Raw genomic sequence first — 26,407 nt, forward strand, 5'->3', positions numbered from 1 at the left:
ACTCAGTCAACAATAGTTCAAGCTTACCGGGAGGAGTTCGAACAGATCTGCAATTGAGTCACTAACTAGTCAAGCTCAATCTTAAAGAGCACATTCATTAGTAGGCTCAGACTTGACATTCTGGCTGAGGCCAAGGCTTCGAGGCCTACTACTTCTAATGAGACCATCTCCTTAGCTGTTCTGATAGAATCCAAGTTAGACAAGTAAAACGAGATATGCAAAGAGGAGAGAAGAAAGACCGCCCAAGCCCACAGCCCACTAAAGACTGCATCTACCCTGACTCAACCTACGTAGGCGGCCTAACTGAACCGCTAGATGATCTCGCATTGCTTTCTACCCAATGACTTGGAGGAGCACAAAAGGAAAGGCTTGTGTTTTTACTATGATGATCGATTTACCCCCAGTCATAAATGCAAGCTACAAGCTCCGGCTAGCCCACTTTATGTTCCTAGGCGGACTCAAAAAGGATGAACCTGAGTCAATTCATTGGCACGACCAGCTAGGCGAGTACAAGGACATAAGAGATTAGTCACCTTGAGGACAAGGTTGCGAAAGCATGCTGGAATGATACAATCTCAACTAGACTAGACCGTCTCGAGCTACATTTGATAGGATTAAATTCCAAATAATCGTTTATTTATGTATTTATTTAATGTATTTCTAATTTAGTTAAGTACGAGTCTTATTTGAGTTAAGAAAGTCACTAAGGCAAGTTCAATTAAGTTACGTAAGCCACTAAGGCAAGTTAATTAAGTCATATAAGCCACTAAGACAAGTTCAATTGTTATGTAAGCCTCTAAGGTAAGTTCTAGTTCGAGTTATGTAAGTCTTTAGGGCTAAGTTCGAGTAGGACTCATTCTACTTGACCTCTATATATAGAGGAGCTGGGCTTTTTCGTATTAATCCAAGCATCCAAATATTGAGAATTAATTGAGTTATATTTTTTTTCTTATTATTGTATTTACCGCTTTTATCATAGTAGTTAGATTATCTTTATTTTCATAGGAGTAGATCATAACCGTAAAACCCTTTCAAGCACCCAACCCTAACCACCACCTTCCTCTAACAGCCATTCTACTATACGGCCATCCACCACCACCCTTGGCCATCTATAATTCTCTGACGATCGTTGCAATGTTAGATATTTATTAATCAGTTCCGTTCTGACCTTCATCTACTATTTTATTTATAATTTTTCATTCTGACCTCTGATTTAGAACCCTAACTCGCGAGGCTACTACTACTTAAATTTTTATAATTTTCTTATGTCTATATCTGGTTCGTAACAGAAGATGAGCTTGGAATGATTGACGAAAGAGTTGCTAATAGTTCCAGCATTGGAAGTCCATTCCTTAGAGTCCAACTTTAAGCTTGAGATCAAGTTCTTGCATTTTTTTGTAGAAGCAGAAGCATGGAAGAACTTAGTATTTTTGCAACCCTAGTTGAGCTAGTCTACTCTTGATCTTTGCTTCTAGAATATCTGATACGATTTGGACTTCACCGATGTCATCTCGAGCATGGATACACTTTAGAGGTGTCTTTTATTCTTGTTTTAGTGTTTATTTCATAGAAAATTAAGTTTTCTATATGTTGCGTTCAAACACGGGTAGAGTGCGTTCAAACGCGCTTGCGAACGCCTGCATCAAGTTCGCAAATTTATTTTCAAACGCAGTCAGCAAAAATTCACTATTTCTAGGGTTAATAATTATCATTTTTGAATTGTTTAGTTAGCCTCTAAAGGTGTGGATAGCAACCAAGGAATTATTATTGAATGAATTCAGTTTTGCCCTAGTCTTCTTCTTCTTCTCTCTCGTTCTCTCATTCCCTAGCACCGCTGCTTCTAGCCACCCTCGACCGGCCACTCACCCTAGCCCACTCCTCCCCCTTCTTCCAATCTATCTATCACCTTGCCCTAACCCCTTCCATCATCCATAATCCTTCCCTCTCCACTTACTCACCGGTGCCACCCCATTATCGCTAGTCTACCACCATCCATCAACACCTAGGATCTCGTGCCTCCATCCATGGGTCCATAGACAGACTCCGTAATGTTCATCTACTTCTCAAACGATATCTCAAGATCCCACCGTCCGATTTCCCTTAAATTAGATTTGTTGGAAAGCTCTTTTCTAGGGCTACAAAGTATCAAAATTTCACATTGCTCCGACGACTGCATCTTTCGATATCCATTTCCAAAGTTCCATCCCAGATTCTGTCCAGATCAGAAAACAGAATAGGTCAAACCTTAGCCTAAAGGGAGATCATATCAATATCTCCTCTTTAAGGTAAAGGTCCTCTAAGTGAGATTTGATACATTTTTCTTTATTGATATATTCACTAGTTAGGTCACTTGATTGAATCTTTCTTAGCCTAACTACTACTACGCTTAGCTAGTACACTTAGATTACTTATGAATGAAAGATCAGGGTTGAAGGAGTCTTTCGAAGAGTTACTACAGAGGCTCAATAGGAGTTAATCCAGAACCATCAATTCTTAGTTCTAAATCTTTTAGGAGACTTCCTGTAGAGCAGAAGAGGTTTTAGGAGTAGATTATGGTCTGACAATATAGCTAGTAAGTGGAGTATTCGAGTAGATGAGAAAAGGTTGAACCAAGCTTGGATGATCAAACCTGTAATGCCCCCGCCCGGCACGAGCACGTGCACGTGCATGCCCACGCGTCCACACAGCACGCGCGACGCACGCGACAGGACGGGCGGGGCCCGTCACGCACAGATACACTTCTATGCACATAGAATCATGACATCATCAAATAATACCTGCTAACACATTCATACTCACATAATCCAATACCAAATATATCATATTATCAACCAAACAAATCTGTTAAAATATGAATATCCAAGTCCACAATGATATACACTAGACCATTACCTAATCTGGTAGGACCCACACAGGCCACAACAAACTATCAATATACAATTAAACAACTGTTACATGAGTGCACTATAATATGACATGGACTATATAAATTATCATCTGATACAATAAAGTACAAATATCAAATAATGGTACAACTCAATATCTGGTTAAACTATCTTCTATACTATCTCGCATCTATAGCTCACCTCCTCCTCGCTCTATAATATCTCCTCAAGATATCTCAAGTCGCTATCACGTACCACATATCTGAGGGGGTTAGAAAAGAAATAAAGAGAGTCATGAGCAAAAGGCTCAATGAATAGACTTTACCCCGAATTAGTGATGCCAAACAGAGAGTAAATCATGTACTGGATAATATGAATCAGAAAGAGTATCATGTCATGAATAAGTATATGAATGTGTCCTCAATAATACATAAATGAAAGGTAAATAACATGTCATTACTGATAAAAGTATATAATTCTCGATAATAAATAAACAAATCTCCATGTCATATGATCATCATAACTCTCTCTCAAATATGACACATGATGCATGCCGACCATGACCATGCTATGATATGAAATGCAACCATATATGATGTATATTGACCACTCGATAATCAAGTAATCCGATGATAATGAAATCATATGCATTTCTGAACATCTCAATCATCAATGTCATCATCATATTAGACCACTATGCACAATCAACACCCGGTACCCGGTCTCAACATCATGCCCGAAGGCTCAGAGCATACTCCGCCACCCGCAAGAATATCTCAAATATAACCATACCCCGCTGCCCGCTAGGGTATCAACATCCATCCAGACCGGGCACCCTTTCTAGCTGATAGAAATCTCGTGAGGATAACTCGCCACATATGCCCTAGCGAACGGCATGTGTCCGAATGTCTACTGCGCACACAAACTAACGACCTCGGACGTAAGGCCAACAGGATCGCGACTATGTCGAGCGATCAATCATCCACCAAGCGCGTCCTAACCCTCGCGCCCACTCGGGTATCCTCACGCTTTCTATTAACTATCCTATCAATCATATTTCATGCTTTCCTTCTAAATGATAGATCATATGTATATATCTAGTATTGCAATAAATCATGCAACTTAGGAATTTAGTTGGTAAAGAAGCTAAGAGAAAAATGATGTAATGCAGACTCCAACCATGTATCTAACACATGCATACTCATGCTAATCTATCACATGCATACCCATACTACAGATCATTCCGACATAAAACCATAACATATAATCATCTCTCATCATCTCTATATATCACCAATGTACTCATATCCCAGATCAGCCTAATCAAATGCATGATAAAATATGCTTGACTGAAATCATCTCTATATAAAGTCATATAATTATGTTGGAGGCCAAGATATGCATGTACATAATATATAATATATCCTAATTTGAGAAAGACGTCTAAGGGATAAGACTACTCACCATCTAATCAGAAGATACAAACTACGCATCTCTCATGTCTGTCAATTAACCGAGTGACACTCATCGCTAGCAAGGTCTACAGGGTCTCAAATAAGGGGTTCGGGATCTGAAATATTTAAGTAGTATGATGTTAGCCGTTTATCTAATTAGAATTAATACAATTAAAATATAAAGGTTTATTAGGTTTAGAATCACTTTTCTTTATTTTTGATTACATAACTAGGGCTATAATATAGATACGATTCATAATAAATAAATAACTAAATTAGCTTAGTATTTATTTGTCGCAGAATAATCATAAAATTAATAGAAATACTTAAAATATATATGATGAGGGTATTAGAATATAAATCTAATAATTATAATTTACAAATCTATCTATTAATCTAATAGATATATAAATAAATAAATAAATATAAGTATTACCTATATTTATACCTAATTAATCATTAATTATAAAATTATCATTAATATAATTATATTGAAGGATATATAATATTATTACAATAGTTAATGTCTAAATAATCTACTTGCACTAATTAAGAAGAAAAATACCTAAATAAATAACATAAATTAATTAATTAATTAAGTTCTATCATCAGTGCTGGGCTCGGCCCAACATTGCCTGCTACAGTGCTGGGCTCGGCCCAGCACTGTGCAGAAAGAAGGAGAAGGAGTTGAGGGAGGAGGAGAAAAAGAAAGAAGGAAAGAAAGAAAGAAAGAAAGAAAGAAAGAAAGAAAGGAAGAAGAAGAACAAGAAGAAGAAGAAGAAGAAGAAGAGAGGAGGAAGAGAAGAACGAGAAAAGGTGAGGGAGGAGGTTGAAAACCTGGGCCGGCGGGGAGGGCACCGGCCGCTGCTGGCCAGCCAGCGGCCGGCCTCTAGCCGGCGGCTCGGCTCCGACGAGCCCGAGCTCGGGCAAGAGAGAGGGAGAGAGAGAGAGAGAGAGCTTCTCACCGGAGGCGGCAGCGGCTTCGGGAAGGTGGCGGCGGGCCGACGTTGGCAACGAGGAGAGGAAGGAGTGCAAGAGAGAGTAGAGAGAGAGAAGAGTGAGAGAGTGACCGAAAGAGAGATAGAGATAGAGAGATTTAAAGAGAGGGAGGGAATGCGGTGGGGGGGGGGGGGGTTTGGCGGTGGTTGCGGCGGCGCTGGGGATTGTTGCGGCCAGCGGCCGCAGCCGGTTGGCTGCGGCGACGCAAGGGGGTGCGTGGCACGCTCCCCTCCCGCCACTGCATGGCACTAGGTCAGCTACACTGTGGCCGGCCACGTCGTACCATGAATCTAGTTTTTTTTATTTTTTTTATTTTTTAAGGTTGAGTTGTTACAAAACCACAGTCAAGGCCTTATATGATGAGTGAGCTTTTTGAACGCCTATTCGACCAGGTGTATGTACGACCATAGAAACCCAAATCCATAAGATCGGCATTCGCAATGAGGGTTGCAAATCATCTAGGTTGGGAGTTGGAGATAATAGTCCCGCTTCCTTTCTAGAGATATTGCTGATGTTGTTAAAATCTCCAATATAACAAATAGGGAGGCTTCTGCTAGAGTACTGATCGATTTTCTACTAGAGAAGTGGGTTCTTTTTGGAATGAGGGTTACCATAGATGCCCTCTATGATCCAGTTTTTGTCTTTGGAAAGACCCTTGATGATAGTAAATATGAAGGAGCTTGAATCCTCGATGATTTTCAGCGAGATATTATCGTCCCATAGGAGCCATAGACTGCTGGAGCAACCATGAGAGGTAGCAATATGATGGTTCTTGAGAGGGAGAGAGGAGATGATCTTTTTTGCTTTCCTTAGGCTACATTTTGTCTTGGAGAGGAAAGCAACAATAGCATGAGTGTTATGGAGGATAGCTTTGAGATAGCGAACTATCAGAGGTCCTCCACTCCCGTTACAGTTCCAAGCTACAAGCTTCATAATGGGCTCCGTGATGAGTTAGGCTCAACCACAGTAAAGGAGAAGACCAGATCATTTTGGGTGTTGTTGGAGTTTGAGCGGGGACCGAGGCTCAAGAAAAGGGTGGTAGTGGGGAGAGGGGGAGGTACGGTGGGCAGAGGGAGTGCTTTGAGCAAAGGAGGAGTTAAGAAGGGTATGGTGGGCAGATGGGGTGCCTCAAGCAAAGGGGTAGTTGCGGAGTGTTGGCGTTTAGATTATGGAGGTTTTAGCTTTGAGAGGGAGGTTTTCCTTTTACTAGGAGGATTTTTTAGTTGGGGAGCTGGGTTTATCGTAGGGAACAAGGAAGTAGTTTTTTTTACATGAGGGGCTCTTTGCATGATGTTTTTTGTATTTTGCATGGGGTAGTTTGGTACTTGCACATGTGATGGTTAGGTGTGGGAAACTTTTCAAAGTTGATAGGTGGGTTTAGGTGTGGGATGAGGTTATCTCTCTCAGAAGTAGAGCCAGTGTACGAGGTGGCCAATGTTGACAAGTTGAGTAGCAAAACAACTCTTTGCCATTCCGATATGTGTGAGGCCAATAGGAGAGGATTTAGGTGTCTAAGCTGGATAATGACAAAGAGTATACCTTCGTTGACATCGAACGAGCCAGAACCTAAGTTGTCATCGTAAGGTGTTGTGGCAATAGATTTCACAGTGGGAATGTTTCTAGGGTCGATAGCTGCATCGATAGGATTAAATATTTCTCTAAAACCACCTTTGGTTCTTGATAGTTGATCCTAGTTAACGTGCAGCGGGATGAGACTTGTTGTGGAGGGGGAGGGGGAGGAAGGAGCTGGGCTTCCACTGTTTGCTTGAATCGCGGCCATGTGCAAGTTTTCAATTGATATTTTTCGATTAGCAAGGTTTGAGTTAATTTCGCCATTGATTGAGAGTAGGTCCAAGAATTTTTTTTTTTTTTTTTTTTTTTTTTTGAGGCATTAAGATCATTGAACTTTGGCACTAGAAACTCTAGGAGTTTGCTTCTAAGGTGCAAAGGGTACTCTAACTTGATTTTCTCTTCCAGCGAGATGCGTAACATGCAATCCTAGATTTCATGGCCAATTTTACCACAGAAGAAGCAATGATGGGGTAGCTGTTCATATTTGACCTTAACCTCGTAGCATTCCCCGGCAGGAAGAGAGATGGATAGAGTACTGATTAGGGGTTTCGTAACATTGATGAGAACTCGCATCCTTATTAACTTTGCCCACTTAGATGGATCAACAACGCTGGACTCAACAGGCCACCCAATCTTTTCTACTATAGCTAGAGCATATTTCATTGACCTATATTGTAGAGGGACCTCGTAAAGTTGTACCTAGAATTCTGATTTAAAGAAGTCCCAAGCATCTACCAAAATATTTTATTAGAAGTGAGTTATGATGAAAAGATCCTTGTTGAAAGACCATGGAGCACCGAACCATACCTTCCATTTATCGTGCTCGAGCTCAAAAGATAGGAGAAAAGTTTTCTTCCCCACCTCCACAAACTCAAGAGAGCCTTCCATATACCAGGCTTTAGTAAGTGCATTTTTCAGCCCTATATAGTTGAGAGGTTTGTCCGTTAGAACCTTCCCTACTAGGCAAAGATAAGGCTTTCTATTTGGCATGGAGAAGTCCTTTGCAAGTGGAATAAATCACCTTCATTCCATTTTTAAATAGAATAGCTAACAATATTTGCATAAGCTTCTCATCTGCTACAGCCATTGGACAGACAAGAGGAATGGGAAAGGTAACGGGCAACAAAGGCAGTGTTAGCAAGAGGGGTGGCCAAGACCACTAGTTGGCAGGAGAAAATCAAGAAGGAAAGAACAGAGCAGTGAACAGTTGGATGGATGAGGAGAAAGGAGCAGGTGGAGGAGCAAGCTATGTTAGAAAGGAATAACCAATAGAGTCCACCAGGCGAAGGAAACCAGCAAGAGAGGGGGGCTCCTAATGGAAGGAAACTGGAGATGACTCCAGAAAAACGTAGCAATAAAGGATGTTATAGTAGGAAAAAAAAATCTCTCTCTTTTGCTTATGTGGATATGCGATTTTCTTACTCATGAATATTGATGTGTAATGATGTAGATACTGATCGGTAGATTATCTTAATGTTATTATTTGGGAAAGTACTTTGATTTGAATGTATTCTAGACCAATTGGTACTTCTTCTTTTTATCTATAGAAGTCTGTAGACTACATTCTATGAGAAATAGAGTAAAGTTAATCCAAAGGTGGATTAGTCCAATACATACAAGATTTGTTATGGATGGCTAGACTAGCAAAGTTATGAATAGTGATATTGTTGGATTTGCTCATTTAGAGAACCTTAAATGAAGAGAACATCTTAATCCACCTTGTTTGTGAATTACAAGTACAATAATTCAATCTATTTTCTAACTATTCCCCTTGATAGTGTTAACCACAGCGAGTAAGGGTGTAATCGAGCTGAGCTTGATGGAATCTAGCTTTAATAAGCTTGAATTGAAAATAGTTTTGAACCTAAATTTATGATTAAGCTTGAATTGAAACTAAGCTAATTTTGAGCTCGAGCTAAGTTTAAGCCTAAACAAGCCAATCAATAAGCAATTTCAATCCTTAGGCAATTCAATACTAATTTCGAGCCTAATCAAGATTGAATTGAAACAAGCTTAATTTAGGCTTGAATCAAGTTAAAAATAAGGCTTAATTCAACTATAAATATATAAACTAATAGAAAACTTTGTATATCTAGAAAAGATATGATAGAATCAAATTTTAAAACTAAATCCTACAAGATCAAAATAAATAACAACCACTTAAGCAAATTTTAAAACATAACAAAAAAGTATAGTATAGAAAGTATTTAATCATATTTTGAGCCTTATCAAGCCTATTTGATCGAGCCAACTCATGATCAAGCTTGGTTCAAAATTATTTTTGAGCCTATTTTAAAGATTAAGCTCAGATTAGTTCATTTTCAAACTAAGCTTCGTCGAGCCTTATCGAGCCAACTTGATTATTTTGACATCCCTAAGAACAAGGTAGTCACTAAAGATAATGCTTCCATCCTTGTGGCGTCACACTTACAAAGCTCCTAGATACCATTGAGCAACTCAAAAGCTTCACCTTTTAAGTTATTCTCACATTTTTCCAAGAGAAAGACTTGCCTATCCCAATATTACGTGCACTATTACAAATTTGCACGCCCATACATCCACATGATCTGCCTCTCCAAGAAGCATCCACCCAGCATAAGTAGGAGTCCAGAGGGTAGTCCAATGGCCTCCGGTGCGTGCCGGAAGAGCCATCTTTGAAAGGCTAGGTGTTGTCTTTGAGGAGATCCTACGAACTAGATCTGAAATAATTCGTTTGCATGATGATCTTAATATTTTGATGGATAGTAACCTCGGAAGTCTCAAATCTAATGGCTCTGCAATGAAGTCAATCGGATATCCGGATAGAAAGTTATAGCTGAAATAGTGGAGTAAGGTTAGAATGGGGCAGAAATAGAAAAACCAAGGTTGCGGAGATCGTCGAAGGGTGGCGGACAGCCGTGGGATGGTGGTGGTCGACCATATGAGTGGGTGGCTCGTGGAGACAAATGGTGGCTATAGGTTAGAGGTAAAATTAGGGTTCTAAGTTAGAACTACTTTTAAAAAAATAAACAACTATGATTAATTTACTTTTACTCCTAGATTATCTTACTCTTACTCCTAAAATAGTCTAAGGCTAAAACATAATTCTTAATTCTTCATTGGATGCTTGGATGAATAAATAAAAAAGTTTAGCCCCTCCATATATAAAGGTCAGGTACAGTGATTCCTACTTGGACTTAGTCCTAAAAGCTTATACGACTCAAATTAAAACTTGCCTTAGAAACTCACATGACTTAATTAAACTTGTCTTAATGGCTTATGTGACTTAATTAAACTTGCCTTAGCAGCTTACATGACTTAACTAAACTTATCTTAAAGGCTTACGTAAGAGATAAATATGAATCAATTAAAAAATAAATAGACTAGATCCATTGAGCCCAATGTCCTCATGATGCAATCCGATCTGACCTAGTTCGCATCAGGAGAATACTCTTCAAAATCAAAACCTATAATATGATCCTAGATGGACTAGGTTGGGAGTAATTAAACATTAGCTCACATTGGGATTTTTAGATAGTCCACATTATTGTGAAGGCACAAGGTAGCTGCTCCATGCTTAGATCTTTACTTGACTATTGAATCCAAATGTATAGAGTAGTTGGTCTAGGAATTAACCGCAAGCCTAGGGAATTGGCAAACCAGGTGGTGTGCACTAAGTGGATAGAAGTATATGCTCGATGGTTTTCGGGTGGTCCATGCAAATAACGCAAAGGACATTAATGGATGAATTAGCTAAGGACAACTTGCAACCTTGTATTTCTAGATGACCTTCCAAAGTCTATTTACCTTGCTTCTTGATAAAGAGAATCCCCAACTACCCTCTTCCAAGATTTTGAAAGCCGAGAAAGCGATGGAGTTCCTAGAGGAGGAGGGCACCCAGATAAGCTTGTCCGCCTCCTCAAGGAGACTGAGCTGATAAATATTTTGCAAATAGAGCTTGCTATGAAACACCCGCCAAAAGTACACATGCCACAAATAAGTCCTAAAATACATATACATACAACCAGTACAAATACCCGTGGAGTGGCTACGATATTCCACAACATTATCAACTATCCTTGCGAGCTCCTTTGAGGACTTGGAATCATCTATTACTTTAAAATATTTCCACAAAAAGGTGGTGACCAAAAAACTCAGCAAACATTCACTTCTGCAATCTAAAAGTAGTGTCAATAAAACTGCAATAACATGGTAAACATGAATATGTCCATCATGATATAATAAATGCATCAGTTCCACAATGTTATCAGATCCATATTTATTGCTCACATGTATTAATGATAAACAACACAATATACATCAATCCGGACTATCAAGTCTTCAACTTAGACTAACGTAGAGCCACGCCGATATGTCATATCAACGCTCACACTAAACCACGCAAACATCCCCAAGGGAGGGATCCTAGCGATAAATATCGCCCGATGAATATTTTGACCTATTGTCTGTCTCACAGACTAAGGACCTTAATTAAAAGCATATCATTATATGTCAATATCACACATCGATACTACCCAACCGAACTCTCAACTCAAATACCATTAAACCACGTACAGAAACACGAGCCATCATTCAAGGACGCACTCACCTTACATCATTAGTATTGTTAGGTATACGTTATCCTACCATTTGTTCTCAGACTTATATACCTTAAAGAGTTTGACTCTTGTCAATCAATAATAAATTAATTATTGTCTAGTGAAACGGCATGCCAGATTATTTGGCATCCACAACCTAAGATCTCAAGCATGAGTCCTACTATATAATAATAATATAATTGACATGGCCTTACTCTAGCACTAGAGATGTCAGATACTATTAAAACGCAAAAGTCATTCTCTTCATAATAGTGCACATATGCTAGTGGCATAATATTATACAACAAAAGCATAATAAAATACACATTATTATCATATATTACATACTATTATTATAATTATGTCAATGGATATGCATAGTATCATGAAAAGTGTAATTATGTTGGATAACAAGTAAAGTTAACGTATACTACTCTTATTAATAATAGTAAATAAATATCTACACATATATGATATAAATGGGATGAAGCCATAAAATAAGACATTTCATTTTCTACACTATTACTAGACTATGAAAGTTTCACTTACCTAACATTGCTTACTAAATAACTGGTTGCAATTGCACTATGAGATTATCCTCGCATGGTATGGAGTCCACCCAATGACGAGGGAAGGAAAAGAAAAGAAAAAAAAAACGAAGCGATGAGAGAATAAGGAAAAAGGCACATGTTCCAAGCACATGAGCATGCTAGATTTTTTTTCCCTTTGTTTTTTAGGGGTATTACATGCTACCTCCAAGCGAAGAGAGAGCCAATAAGGACACTATTCCAAGTTGTTTTGTTCGGGTAAGGAGATTAGCCACCTTGTAGATAGATACATGCAAGTTGGAGAGGTCAAAGAAGAGACACAAGGATAGCACTAGCCATTTCTGATCTCCCACCTAACTAATTTTTGGACATACTGTCTAATGCTAAAGATGGATCGCCATGTCCAGAAGGAGCTGCCATGACTTATCCTAATATGTCCTATTTATTCACCCCGAATAATTGTATAGCTTGACATAATGATGGTGAGTGATCATACATCACCAAAATATCAAGATCTTTGAAGATATCATCAAATATATCATGGTTGTGTAAACAAGATAGGTACTTCAAATCGACTTCAAAGCACTGGAAGGGATTTGCAGTACTTGAGAGAACTTAGATTTCAACTCTAATAAAATACATTGTCTGCTTATAATTCTGTGAACAATACTACTGCCCTCGTCCTGCAAAAAAACTCACATCCTCCCATCCAAAATAATAATTCCATTAAAATGAAACTAAACATTATGCTCACATGATTGTTCCATTCTTAAAACTATAATGAAAAAGGGTCGGCAAGATGAAGAATAAAAAACCTAATTTAGAAGCATCGATTGGAAAAAGAAGATAAAAGAGTCAGAGATAAAAAGTTTTCTCTCCATCCCTATAACTACAACAGACACACAGTACCAGAAAGTCAAGTTAGAAGGAAAAGAAGGAAAAAAAACCCTCACTAGTAAAGGAAAACTTCCGAGTCAAGAGGCCCCAACCATAAATACTTGGATGGACTCCTCTCATTCAGGTATATAGTATATCACTGCCCTATTGTATGAATGATACTCAATCTCCTGCCCAACCGAACAAATGAATGATGTTAGAAAAAGCTACTGTTTCTGATGTCATATGACTAAATATTTCAACTCTTCCATCACTTTGATACCAAAGCTTACCATGTACTAGTTTATACTAATATTCCATAAGAACCAATTAGAATCCTATTATTGCTCAAACTCAAAGGTAAATCAGATCCATTGTATGAAAAACACATGGTACGATTATCAAATGTCAGAATTCGTGCAAAAACTGTAAGTTGGCCACAATGAGAATCAGAGAGAAAATTCAACCATTAGCTCTTGCAAGTTTAACGTAAGTACAATCTTGGAAGGGGAAATCACATGTGAACGTTAAACAATGATACAACCCAAGCATGAAAATTATAAACTAGTAGACCATCCAACAAAGCTTTGATCCCGATTTTAGCTGCCCCAGAATAATGCACTAATTATCCAAAAACATATCAGGCATCGGATATGAACATGTAGACTGTAGTATCATTCTGCATTCCTGGATATAAAGAATGGACGCAGAAAACAAACACAATAAGTCATGCAATAGGGAACTAATCAGGAATAATGTGATACATTAACAAATAACTTGAAATGAAAGAACACAGTTCACATGTTCCTAACAAGTCTGATGTAAAAATAAGTGGAAATCCAACAATCTAGGAAATATATATCTTGTTATTTTTCAGCAGCAAATGATCGTCTGCAACCCCAAGTGGAAACCACAAGTTTATTATAGAAATAGCGATCTGCTCACAGCAAAAGGAAAAAGGATTTCAAAGGCCTAAAAGTTCAACACAATCCATCCTATGCACCATGAGATCCAAGAGCCTTCCATAGATTGACCCACTCTTCCATTGCATTCGCAGCTTGAATGAACACTGGATTTATTGGCCCCAAGTTCTCTCTCACCATCCCTGCAATCTCAATTACACAGTCCTCGGCTTTCACTAGAGTCCTTGGAAGCCTTACTGACTGAAAGAAAGGCACAACCTCCTCCATCAGCTTCACCCCTTCCGGTTCCCTCTTCAAGCTCTCCAGGGCACTACCTCCATCCTCAATATCACTCCTCCACACATAAGGGAGGCCACTCTTCACCCCGAGACCCAAATGGTCGCAAACAACTTTAGCGCAAAAACCACTCCATATATCCTCCATGGTCTCCCACCTTCGTTTCCCCTCACCAGGCAGCCGCAGCCCTGGAAGCAATGCAGGCCCCAGCACCTCCCTGTTGAACCCAATATTGATCCCACTGACAGGCATCATTACTCTCATAGGAATCGTCATTACGGCATCAACATACCTAGCATTCCTCTCATTTTGCTTCACAATCTGCGTTGGGGCATCGTAGTCAGAATAATTGAGCCACAAACCACAGGACAACATGCATTCAACCCCACTTCGCATGCTGAATGGATACCCACGAACAAAGTCTGCACCTTTCTGGTAGGGATCATAAAGTGTGTTGAAAAAGAAAGGTGTCGCAGGTGTTTCCAAATTAGTTAGGTGCTGTGCCACAGCATTAATTATGGCACCTGAGTTGTCCTTTGCTGGAAGACAGTCATCGTCGATAGAGATAATGAACTTCTTGCGTGAGACAAGATACCCAAAGTAACGGCACGAGTGACCAGAGAAGTTAATGGAAGTGGCACCTGTGACTCCTTCCATATCTGATTTGGTATATACTTGGAGGTCAAACCCTGCTGGAATCTGAAGGTCTTCTTCCATGTTAGGATCTTTGACAATTATAAGGTGGAAAGGGGAAAAGAAAGACCGCCATTCCTCTAGGAATGCAGTTAGGTTGGGGCTAAGTGCAGCAATCACAATGTCAACCTCACTCTCCTTGATTTTCTCAGACATTTTTGGATCAACAAACCAATATCAGAAAACAGTATTGCTCAGTGATCCAAATGAGTGATTCCAGTTACAGCACTAGAAATCAGAGCAACCTGTAAAATGAAACTCAAGTGGGCTTTGTTAATTATATTATTCACCTTTAGCATAAATTAAGTGTAAAAGATCATACTTGTAGGAAGAACAGGGGTAAGGTCCCGTTTGATATTGAGCGACTCAACAAAGAAAAGTATTCCCTCGTTGCCAGTCGATATGAATAACTCCAGAATCCTCTCTGTCAGCTTGCCTGCACGCAAAATTTTCTGGACAAAACAGGACAGACATGACTAAAGGAAGTGAGATGTACTTAAAAGATAAAAGAGCATGTTTTAATTATAAAACACAATAAAATATAACGATAGTGTACTCAATAAGATCACCTATAAGCTGGGAAGCACCAACACCTTAATTTGGATGAAGTTTCTGTGTCTGAAAAGTGTCGGACACAGCGACAAAGTATCCAATTAATTAAAAACAAAAACCAAAAATGGACATGGCTAGGACATGGCCAAGACATGTCTAGCACACGGTAGTTGGGATTTATTGGCCATAACAGGTCAGGTTTGGTTTTTTTGTTAACCCGGATCCAAACCCAATAAGAAAAGTAGTGGACACTCCAGCTTTCTCTATTCTTTCCCTCTGATCATTGTTTTTGCAAACACAAAAACTCTCACTCCCTCCATTACAAGCCCTAAAACTGTTGGTGAAGGGACGACGGCGACTTCACATGGCAAAAATTGAGCAGTGACAAGCAACTCACAGCATAGGCGAGGTGAGCTCTCTCTTCAAGCAGCAGTAAGCATGGTTTTGTTTTATTCTAACGGTTTTCTCAGTTTTTCTTTGAGACCTCTTTCAGCAAAAGACTAAGAAGTAAGCATTGTTTTAATTCACCTATGACACCCCATTTCGTGTACCCTTCTCTCCCTTCCCAAGAAGAAGCGAAAAGTAACCGGGAAAAAAAAAATCTGATGCCACTGATCATTGATTAAAATGTAAAAGTATTTGCTCTACAATCTTGGAGTACTATGATAATCAGAATAACAGATCTAAGACAATAGACACAGTTCTTAAGTGTAACAATAATACAAACTAAAAGACAAGCATCACATGATCAGATGACTCTATGTCATCTGAACTAAAGGATGAATGATACGATCTCCCCTTAAAAAGGGTTGATCCGACTCACAACCAGATTTGGGCAAGAATTTGCATGGAGCTTTTGAGATATGTTTTGAAAAATCTAGCCATTGAGTTGACGTAAAATTTTGATACGTTGTAATCCTAGAAAAGAGCTTTCCAACGAATCTAATTTCACTCGAATTGGATGGTTAGATCGAAAGATATCGTCCAAATAGTGTACGAAGGTTGGAAGGTCAGAATTGATGAATTCATATTTGAGCAGGAATTGAGATCTGTGGGTGGAGATATGGACTCCTAGAAGGAATATGATAGTGGTAGACTGGCGATGATGGGGTGGCACCAATAGAGTTGATGGTGGTGGAAGGTCAAGGATGGTGGAATAGGTTAAGGCCATAGTAGAGAGAGTAAAAGAAGAGGGAGAAGTGGGCCTCTCCTAAGGGTCTAAGGTGTAGACTGGTCAACAAAGTTAGAGAAGAGGTTAATATTTGGGAAAGAAACTCAATTCATTTGATAATACAATAAAGTTGCCTTCCACATATTTAGAGGCTAACCTAACAAGTAAAACAAACAAAAAATAACCCTAAAAATAATGCATCCTCGTCGAGCGTGTTCGACGGACAAAACACGTTCTCTATATTTGTGAATGTGTGCAACCTTTCAAACGGGGTCAGGCATATTCGAACTAGATCGAGCACATTCGAACGAGCAAAACACGTTCTTTATATTTGCGAATGTGGACAGGCATTCGAATTGGGCGTTCGATCGCGACTTCCTCGTGTTCGAACGCGATAACCAGAATCCTTATTCTTTGAAAATAAAAGTGATTTAGTACGAGACAACTAGGTCCAACCTTAGTCATATCAATGAAGCCTGATATAGTTCTGTTCACATGGAAAACAACTCCAAGACTATGTAGACAGCTATAAGATATAAGTTATAAACAGCAATACACTAGTTTTCACAATTGGAAATCAATCATATGCTAACGATTGGTATCATGGGTGTAAGACAGCTACAAGAAGTTCTGCTAGAAGAAATCAGCAAATAGCTCAATCTAAATGTCGAGGATAGTAATTAATACTTTAGCAAGGGCCACAAGCTAATAACAATTGGTTATTGAATAATCCAAAAAATTTCAAACAACATGTGTCTCGCCCAACCACATTCGAACACACATTATGCGTTCTCTATATTTGCGAACCTGATGCAGGCATTAGCAAAGACGTTCGAACACGACCTCACTTGCGTTCGAACACGACTTACAGGAATTTTATTTTAATGAAAATAAGCAACTAATGCAATAAGAAAAGATCCTAACTAAGTGTATCAATACGTTTATTACATAGTGACACCTCCTAGTAAACCCTAATCGGATCAGCTATGAAAAAACAAAAACCGAACACCATCTCGAGGTAAGTACTAGTTAATATGGATCCACAGGGTATAGACTCAATTAAGAGAAATGATATTATTATTGAAAAAAAATTCAGTATGTTAAAACTGAGCATGTCATGAGATATAACTTTCTGTTATTACTATTGTCGTTATTATTTTTACTTTAAGAACATGCTTAATAGAATTGTCATTTCATATCATTAGATTTAGATTTTAAGTTGTAAAATTTGAATTTATTTGGCTTTTGAGTGGATTCCACTCACTGAGCTATAATTGTTGGCTCACGAGATTTCCCCTTCTAATATTTCGGGTAATGGTCAATGTGGTAACTAAACAGGATGCACCGGGACTCTACCTCCATTTAGAATCTATCATTTTTACTTTTCAATTCTTTTGGTCTTTATGCTTTAAACTATCTGTTAATTCAATTTGCTTAGAGACACATTAGTGATAACATTGGTTATTTTCATTATTCTTGAATTAAATTATCGAAGTTAGATTTTCTCATTAATTCTTGTCATTATGTACTTAGAAAGTATTAATAAGGCTTCGTGTATCTCAAACGTATTAAGATATATGGCAGATCATGATTCTGATTTCGGATAATGACATTCGCCAATAGATATTGTAAATGAAGCACCTTGTTGCTCTAATTAAAGCTATGGCCCAGCTAATGAAGCCCCTCATAGCCCTTTTGATCCTTCCCTAGGAGACTACGTCTGGGTTGATGCTTCTTGGAGAGGTAGTCACTTTTGCAGCACCAACATCCTAATTTGCAAATTTCCTCATGAGCTTTGCTTTGCGAGAGCAATCTTCTCGCTGATATAGTGCACCTTAACATATCATGCTTGCCATTTCAGCAATCATATTAGATGACTAGGCTTGGAGGAAAAAGCTAAAAGTCTCTAGGGTAAATGAAAGGTCTCTCATAAATTGTGGTAGAGTCTTGGTAGTTTGCATAGTGACACTTGGAAGAATACGTTGACTCTTATAGAAGTGTGATTCTTGGGGTCAACTGCCTTCTATTAAATGTTATCTTGAAGATTGTGTTAAGAGTTCATTAGGTAATTATGGAAAAATGTACCATATAAACCCCATGTGGGGATGGTAGGAATAACTTGGATTTGAGGATTATACCTCTTTTATAAGAGTTATTTAGTGAGCATAGTTCTTTCTTGTCTATCTTGGAAGTGACAGTTTGTTTTTTTCTCTTATTTTCTCTCTTATCTTCCCTACCCATATTATATGGTATAAGAGCAAGATAATGCTCTTGGACTATCTTTCTTTCTCTATACCACCACAGCATGAGGAGGTAGAGGAAAGCCTACTAATCAAATGGGAGACCGGAGAAATGAAAGAGATGTTGAACTTCAAGTATTTCAACAATAAGTTGAGCAACCTACCTTGCAGCTTGAGTGTCAAGAAGCTCATAGCAAATCAAATCGTGGGTCTTCTAGTAATAAACCTAATGTATATCCTTTTGCCACACATAGGGAAAGGACCATATCGAGAATTCGACACCTTAAAGATCACCTTACAAGAGTTTTATGGACATCATCAACCGAGTTTCTTGATTGACTTAGTGATATTAAGAAAATCTTTGACTACAAAGAGATACAAGAAAGCCATGTCAAGTTGGTGGCAATGAAGCATAGACATGGACATGACACGACTCGAACATGGGTATATAGCAAATCTTGAAAAAAAATATATGGACAAGTCTAGGATACAACAATAAATTAATTAAATAGATGTATTAACCATGTCACTTTCCTAAATTACACGTGTTACTATCTCACTATTCTAAATTGACAATGTCACTATTCTAACTAACAAGTGTCGATATGAGAGAGAGAGGTAACACCCAATTGCAAGGGAAGACGAGATGTGAGAACGCACATCATCGTTCAACTCTCCAGCAAAGTTCTCTGATCACACGCCATTGCGTAGCTCTCCGATCATACCTCATGGCGCAACCACAAGGGGAAGACATGCACAACAAGGTTAGATTTAGGAATTTTAAATGAGTTATGGGATTTAGAAATTTAGCCCTTATTTGCTTTGAATTTGGGGGGGTCCCTAAGCTTGGTCAGTGGCCTCTAGTCAAGTTCAGTAAGCAAACATCTTTTTATCTTTTTTATGTTTAACTAAGTTCACTTTTCAATAAAAAAATAAAAAATCATAAGAATTTTACAAATCACACTTTTTATTTTACCTATTTTGTGATTCACACACCGTCTTTGATGATTTTGTAACCTGACCCCTCCTTTTTTTATAACTTTTATTTAATATCCTGAGTTAACTTGAACCATATCAACAAAGGAATATTTAGTTATAATATATTAAAAAATTTATAAAACACATAAATTATTCTCTATCATCTTCCCCTATTATTCTCACTAAGAATAGCTATCCCATAGGCACGGTCTGTGCCAACCACCGACCAGCACAGCACGTGCTACAGCACTTGCCTACCGTGCCGCAAGAAAGGAAGAGAAAAAGATAAAAGGGACTACTTAGCTTCAACCTTCACCCTTCACCACTCGTCGTTAACTTTATCGTCGACCTCATCATCGTCGCTCGCCGTCACCGCTCGTCGTCATCATTGCCAAGCCCACTCGCGTCAAGTGACCTAGCCTAAGTAGGAAGAAAGGGCAAGATGGCTTGAGTAGGGTCGGGTTGAATAAAAACTTAAGTTGTGGATTGGGCAACGCAAGTGATGATGGCGAGCTGCAATGAAGACAGCAAGCTTGACGATGAGGTCGACTGTGAAGTCGATGGCGAATGGCGAAGCTGTTAAGAGAGATGTCGTGCGACACCTCTCGTGTCACATGCTAGTACGACGTCGAAACGGCCATCGTTGATCCGCACACCCTAAGCCAGAGGTTTTGATCCCAAATCGGAGTCCGTCGAGATGCTCGGCTAGCTCCATCTTCTCAAAGAACCCTCGATCGAAGCAAGGATAGGTAGAAGAGGGGGGAAGGAGAAGAAGAGGAAGAAGAGAAAGGAAAGTGGTGGCGACGGCAGCGATGACAGGAGGAGGTGGTTAAAGAAAAATGGTAGAGGGGTAGAGAGGAGGAAAAGGGTTGATAAAAGTATTTTAGTAATTTAGTCAACATCAATTAGTCAAAATAACTTCGAGTTATTAAATAAAAAATTATAAGGAAAAATAAAGGGTCAAGTTATAAAATCCTTAAAAACGGGATATGAATCATAAATAGGTAAAATATATGGTGTGATTTGTAAAATTCTCAAAATAAAATATAAATTCTAATGTAAACTCAAATTGATTCCAATTTTATCCTTGATATAATTTAAATTTATCACCTTTATCATTAAAGTCAAAGAGCATTTTGGTTTTTTAATTTTATATATCATTTATTTTCCTCCAAAACTATTCCTTGTTTTACCTTTTTACATCACATCAAAAATATTAACTATACTTTAGCTTAGTTTACAACCAAACACTACATTTTCTTAACCTACTTTAAAGTACCTAAATTAATATTAAGAAATGGGTTCAGCTAATCAAGTTTGAGGCTTAGCATCAAACCAAATACAGCCTTAGGCTTTAGTTTAATAGTTATTGAGGTTTACAGCTTTAGGATTATGCCGAGGCAACCTTCTGCACATGTCCGTGCTTCCTAGGTAGGTGGCAATAAGACTTTGTGGCTGTCTTGACATGGTGAGACAAAGTTTTGCAAAAGAAAGCCTAAGATTTATTTTTGGACAAAAAAATATATTAAATCAAAGCTTAAAGAGAAGTTCCTTCTGACGAAACTTTTTGGCCTTTTCATGATTCAATAACCTTGCCAAGGTTCAAAAAGTGTGACTAACCACACCGAGGAATTCTATAAACTCATGGCTTGCAATGATCTTATTGAAAATAAAGGGCAACTTATTGCAAGTGTCAATGTGTGATAAAGTTGAAATGCAACAATTGCATACGGCGAATGACCCATAACAACTAGCCTAGGTGGACACTAAACTTACTTGAAATAGTGCTAAGAAATATGTGGAGGCTCATAATACTCTTTATCCCTCTTCCAAAGGTGAATCTTCACATTGTAAAATGTTCTTCTCATTCTGAAAAGATAAAAACTGCCACTAAGTCAATTCTAAGTCGAGCTGGACATGGAAACAACTCTTGTTTCGAATGTGGGCAAGTTGGCCCCACATGCCTAAAGAGCTAGATCCTCATAATAGAATTTAATGATATTATTCCTTATCAATTTTCTGAGTCTTCCTCCTCTAAGTGACATGCAACATCAAATTAACTTGATTCTTGGTGTTACACTTCCAAACAAAGCTCACTATAGGATAGTCCTAAAGAGCATGAAGAATTGAGTTGTTAAATCATAGAATTGTTAGAGGAAGTTTACATTAAAGAAAGCATGAGCCCTTGTGAAAAATTCTATATAAACCTTAAAAAGTGTGTATTCATGACCCCTAGCCTAGTCTTCCTAGGCTTTGAACTGACTTCCTCAAGGATCATGTAGGTAAAGAGAAGGTCAAAGCTATACAAGAATGAACTACACCAAAGATTTTGCACGAATTACGAAGTTTCTCTATATTAGCTTCATTTTATTGTCAATTTAATAGAAATATATCACGCTCTTAGCACTTTTGATAGATTGCATGAAGGCAACCTCAAATGGACAAAGCAGGCCGAGAAAAGATTCTAACAAGTCAAAGACAAACTATCCAATGATCTAATGCTTAGCTTACCAAACTTTAAGAAGATTTTTGAAGTAGATTGTGATGCTTCTTATTTGGGCATTGGGGGAATACTCAACCAAGATGGTCATTGAATTGCTTTCTTTAGTCAAAAGCTAAATGAAGTAAAGAAGAAATACTCACTTACGATCTTGAATTCTATGCAATTGTTCAAGCTCTTCGAATATGGTGTTATTACTTGATCCAAAGGAAATTCATCTTGAATTCCGACCATGAAGCTCTCAAATGCATCAATAGTCAAGGAAGTCTGAATCGGAGACATGCAAATTGAGTCTTTTTCTTGCAAGAGTACCCCTGTGTGTTAAAGCACTAAAGTGGAAATCATACCAAGGCGGTGGATGCTCTGTATTGACGGATGACTCTTTTCAATATTACAAGTGTGCAACTTGATGGATTTAATGCAATCAAAGACTTTAGTAAGTTTAGAAGTTTTGTAAAAACAGACATTATAAAGATTATTTCCTTCAAAAATGTGTTTATCTCTAAATATAATCACTTATATATTCCTAAATGTTCGCTCAGAGAACACCTTATTAGGAGTTGCATTCAAGAGGTTAGGTAGACATTTTGGAAGAGAAAACTATTTTGCTAGAGAAGAACAATTACTATTGGCCTACAACATATCGAGATATGACTCACTATGCGATGAGGTATAGAATTTGCCAAATTTGCAAAGGTTAAACTCAAAACACTGGCCAATACACTCCACTTGCTCTTCCCCAAAGACCATAGGAAGATGTTAACATGGATTTTGTGATTGGTCTACCTAAAACTCAAAGAGGTAATGACTGAATTTTTTCCATTGTTTATCGCTTCTCTAAAATTGCGACTTTCTTTGCTTGCAAAAAAAATATGGATGTTTCTTACTTTAATGAGGTAATTAAGCATCATGGTGTTCCAAAATCGATTATTTCTGATAGGGATATAAAATTCCTTTAAGTCATTTTTGGTGAAATCTATAGAAGAGAACTAGCACTAACTTGCTTATAGTAGTACTCCCCACCCTTATACAGATGGACAAACTAAGGTTGTGAATCAAACCTTGGGAAATTTTTAAGAGCATTAACTGCAAAATGCAATGGGACAAAACACTTCCTAAAGCTCAGCTTGCTTATAATTCTGTAGAAAGAGTCTCCTTAGGTACAGGGAAAAACTCTGGATCTTGCACCTATCCCAAATCCTTCTTTGTCAAAAAAGAAGGCAGAATTTTTTTTGACAACAATATCAAAAGTTCATAAAGAAATGAGAAAGAAACTCAGTAAGAAGAAGTATGACAAGGCAGCCAATGCTCATTGTCGAGTTAACATCTCAATAAAGGAGGTCTTTCTTGGATGTGACTATATGTTCCTTTCTCTTTGCTTTCACTCTTATCTTCCCTGCCCACATCACTTGCTCATAGGGAGCTCTAATTGGCGAAGCTCTTGCCCTTCATGATGGACTCAAGAAGCTTTATAAGCTTGGTGGGCATACTAGTTACTTGGTCTTTAGTGACACACAACTAGTACTCAAGGCAGGTAATGGGCAGAACCATGGCAATACCAACTGGACTACTGACCCAATAGTCTAAGAATGTCTGTGGTGAATAGCTTATATTCCCTTCTATTGGAATTGGACTGATCCATCCTTGACTTCTTTGGGAGCCAGGATTCCACTTGCTAATTCAATGTCTACGGAATTCTTCAGGAAAAAAAAAATCAACCCTAATTAAAAACCAACAAAATTAAAGGATCATCCACCAGAACAGGTAAATCCACCAACCTAACCAAAAATATTAGAAAATAGATGGTAAAAATAGATGGAAATCACAGCAAAAGAGGGAGCGGGGGAAGAGGGAAGGGGATACCGACCCAGAAGAGCTCGATGAGGATGGGATCGGGGATGGCGGAGAGATCGGTGATGTGAGAGATGTGGAGGAGCGCCGAGTCAATGGTGAGGGAGAGGAGCGATGGGGGTTGCATCAACCGACACAGGTGATGATTTATGTAGATCGGTGTGGGGATAACTTGTCTACTGCCTCGAAATTCGGAGAACAAACACACGATCGACGAAGTTTTCTACCCCCTATCTTTCTCTCTCCTCTCGCGTGGCAGCGGTATGTAAGCACTTGTAATAAGCCGGCTCGTGAAATGAATGGCCAATTGGTTGGTTAGAAGGAAAGAGTGAGTTATTTCGAAATATTTTTTTCATTTAGAATAGAAAAATAGAATTAAGTACTCTTATTTCAGATATTTTTATCCCAAATTTTAAAACACAAATGACTAATTTACCCTCACTAATTTATGTCATATTTATGAAGATATACTGAATTTTAGATTTAAGTTGAACAATGTAATGTTGTTATAATACACTTGTAATAACCGAGTTGAACAACCGAGCATGACAACTCCTACCCACCGCCACACTCCTGTAGCAACCTACCCTAAGAAAATAAAAAATAAAAATAAAAGAATAAAAAAAGAAGAAGAAAATTTTAATTAAAAAGTTTTTGGGCACGACATAACCGGCCACACTATGGCCACCCTCGTGCCCATGCAAGCTATATGAGCAACTTGCGTGGAGGGTACCACGCACCCCAGCTGCGGCAGGCCGGGGGCTGGGCCCCCGTCGTAGCTGCCCATTTCCGCCATCGCCTCTCTATTTATCTCTCTCCTTCTCTCTCTCTCCCCCTCTCTCTCTCTCTCCCTCTCTCTCTCTCGTTCTTCTCTCTTAAGCTTCCCCATCTCGGTATGCCGACGCCGACCACTTCGGACCACCGCGATCACTTCCATTGCCATGTTACCGACGCTGGTGAGCCTCCTCCTCCTTCCTCCTCTTCCTTCATCTCTCTATCTCTATCTCTTTCTCTCTCTCCATCTCTTTCTCTCTCTCTATCTCTTTCTCCCTCTTTATTTCTCTCTATTTCTCTCCTCTCTTTCTCTCTACTACTGTCACCTTCGACCACCCAATCTGATGCCGAGAAGCGAACGATGCTCCCTCATCCCCTCCCTTCTCTTCTCTCCCTCTGCCTTTCCCCCTCTATCTCTATCTCTCTCTCGAGTTCATTGGAACAAAGCCGCTGACGAGAGGCTGACCGCGTTGGGCCGACCAAGCCCAACACTAGTGCCAATACTCCTTATTTTTATTTTATTATTTATTTATTTAGGTATTTATTTCTTAATTAATACAAATAGATTTAGGCATTAATTATTTTAATAATAATTCATCAATATGATTATTATTAATTATAATTAATTAATGATTAATTAGGTTATAAACTATTACACATAAATATAGGTAATACTTATATTTATTTATTTACTTATATCTCTATTAGAATAATAGATAAATTTGTAAATTATAATTAAGGATAATTGACCCTCTAAACTTTTTTTTTGTACACTATGACCCCTTGAACTATCATCAATATCCAACTTGACCCCTTCCATTAGGGTTCCGTTACCCATTTCCATCCATAAGTTGTCATGTGCTGGTCACGTGACAAATAAATGGCCAGAATACCCTTATATGTATGTGACAACTTTAAATAGGCTTTTATAATGACCAAAATACCCTTAGGTAGCCAATTAAAACTCTCCTTCTCTAATGTTAGTTGAGCCCGATTCCTATTATTTTTCTTCCAAAGTCTGCTGCATCTCATCCTCTTCTCGAATCTTTCCAACTCCCTACCTCCCACCTCCATTAAATTTTTTTTTGTTCAAGCTCCAACCACCCACCTCCACACCCTACACAATGAAGCTTCTCTCCCTATCGGTATCATCAATCTCCCACCTTCATGGCACCTTCAAGTTCTCTAACTGGTAGCATGGATAGTCAAAGAAGGCCACACCCTTGAATCAAAGTAGTATGCCACTTTGGAATGATTGCTGCACTTCAAACAAGCTTCATGGAGAACAATCTTAGCAGGAGATTCTTTGGATTTTTAGGTTAGGTTTTCACTTAAATTTTAAATATTTATTGATATCAGGTTGTGAATTTTTGAATTGGATTGATCCCCTATTTGTTGGGGTGCAAGAGAGGTCGGCGTGCAAGAGAGGAGAATGAAAAAAAAAATTTGTTAATTTATTATATATTATTATTCTATAACAAATAAAATACTAGGCTTATTTAGTTATTTATTTATATCGTGTAAAGACTACATGGTCT

The 26,407-nt window shown here is 38.4% G+C and overlaps 2 protein-coding genes across 2 annotated transcripts; both read right to left on the reverse strand.

The window, feature by feature from the left end:
* Positions 1 to 13,641: 13,641 nt before the first annotated feature.
* Positions 13,642 to 14,959, reverse strand: LOC140768178 (probable inactive UDP-arabinopyranose mutase 2). Its single transcript, XM_073108344.1, has one exon. The coding sequence runs from the start codon at positions 14,957 to 14,959 to the stop codon at positions 13,907 to 13,909; it is 1,053 nt and encodes a 350-aa protein (XP_072964445.1). The 3' UTR covers positions 13,642 to 13,906.
* On the reverse strand, positions 14,906 to 24,383 carry LOC140768179 (uncharacterized). Its single transcript, XM_073108345.1, has 3 exons — positions 24,112 to 24,383; positions 15,126 to 15,255; positions 14,906 to 15,048 (listed from the first exon to the last, which is right to left on the reverse strand). The coding sequence occupies exons 1-3, from the start codon at positions 24,220 to 24,222 to the stop codon at positions 15,032 to 15,034; spliced, it is 258 nt and encodes an 85-aa protein (XP_072964446.1). The 5' UTR covers positions 24,223 to 24,383; the 3' UTR covers positions 14,906 to 15,031.
* Between the last annotated feature and the right edge of the window lie 2,024 nt (positions 24,384 to 26,407).

Source organism: Typha angustifolia, chromosome 10 (genome assembly GCF_048772165.1).
Source record: "Typha angustifolia cultivar Huaian chromosome 10, ASM4877216v1, whole genome shotgun sequence".
Lineage (NCBI taxonomy): Eukaryota > Viridiplantae > Streptophyta > Magnoliopsida > Poales > Typhaceae > Typha > Typha angustifolia.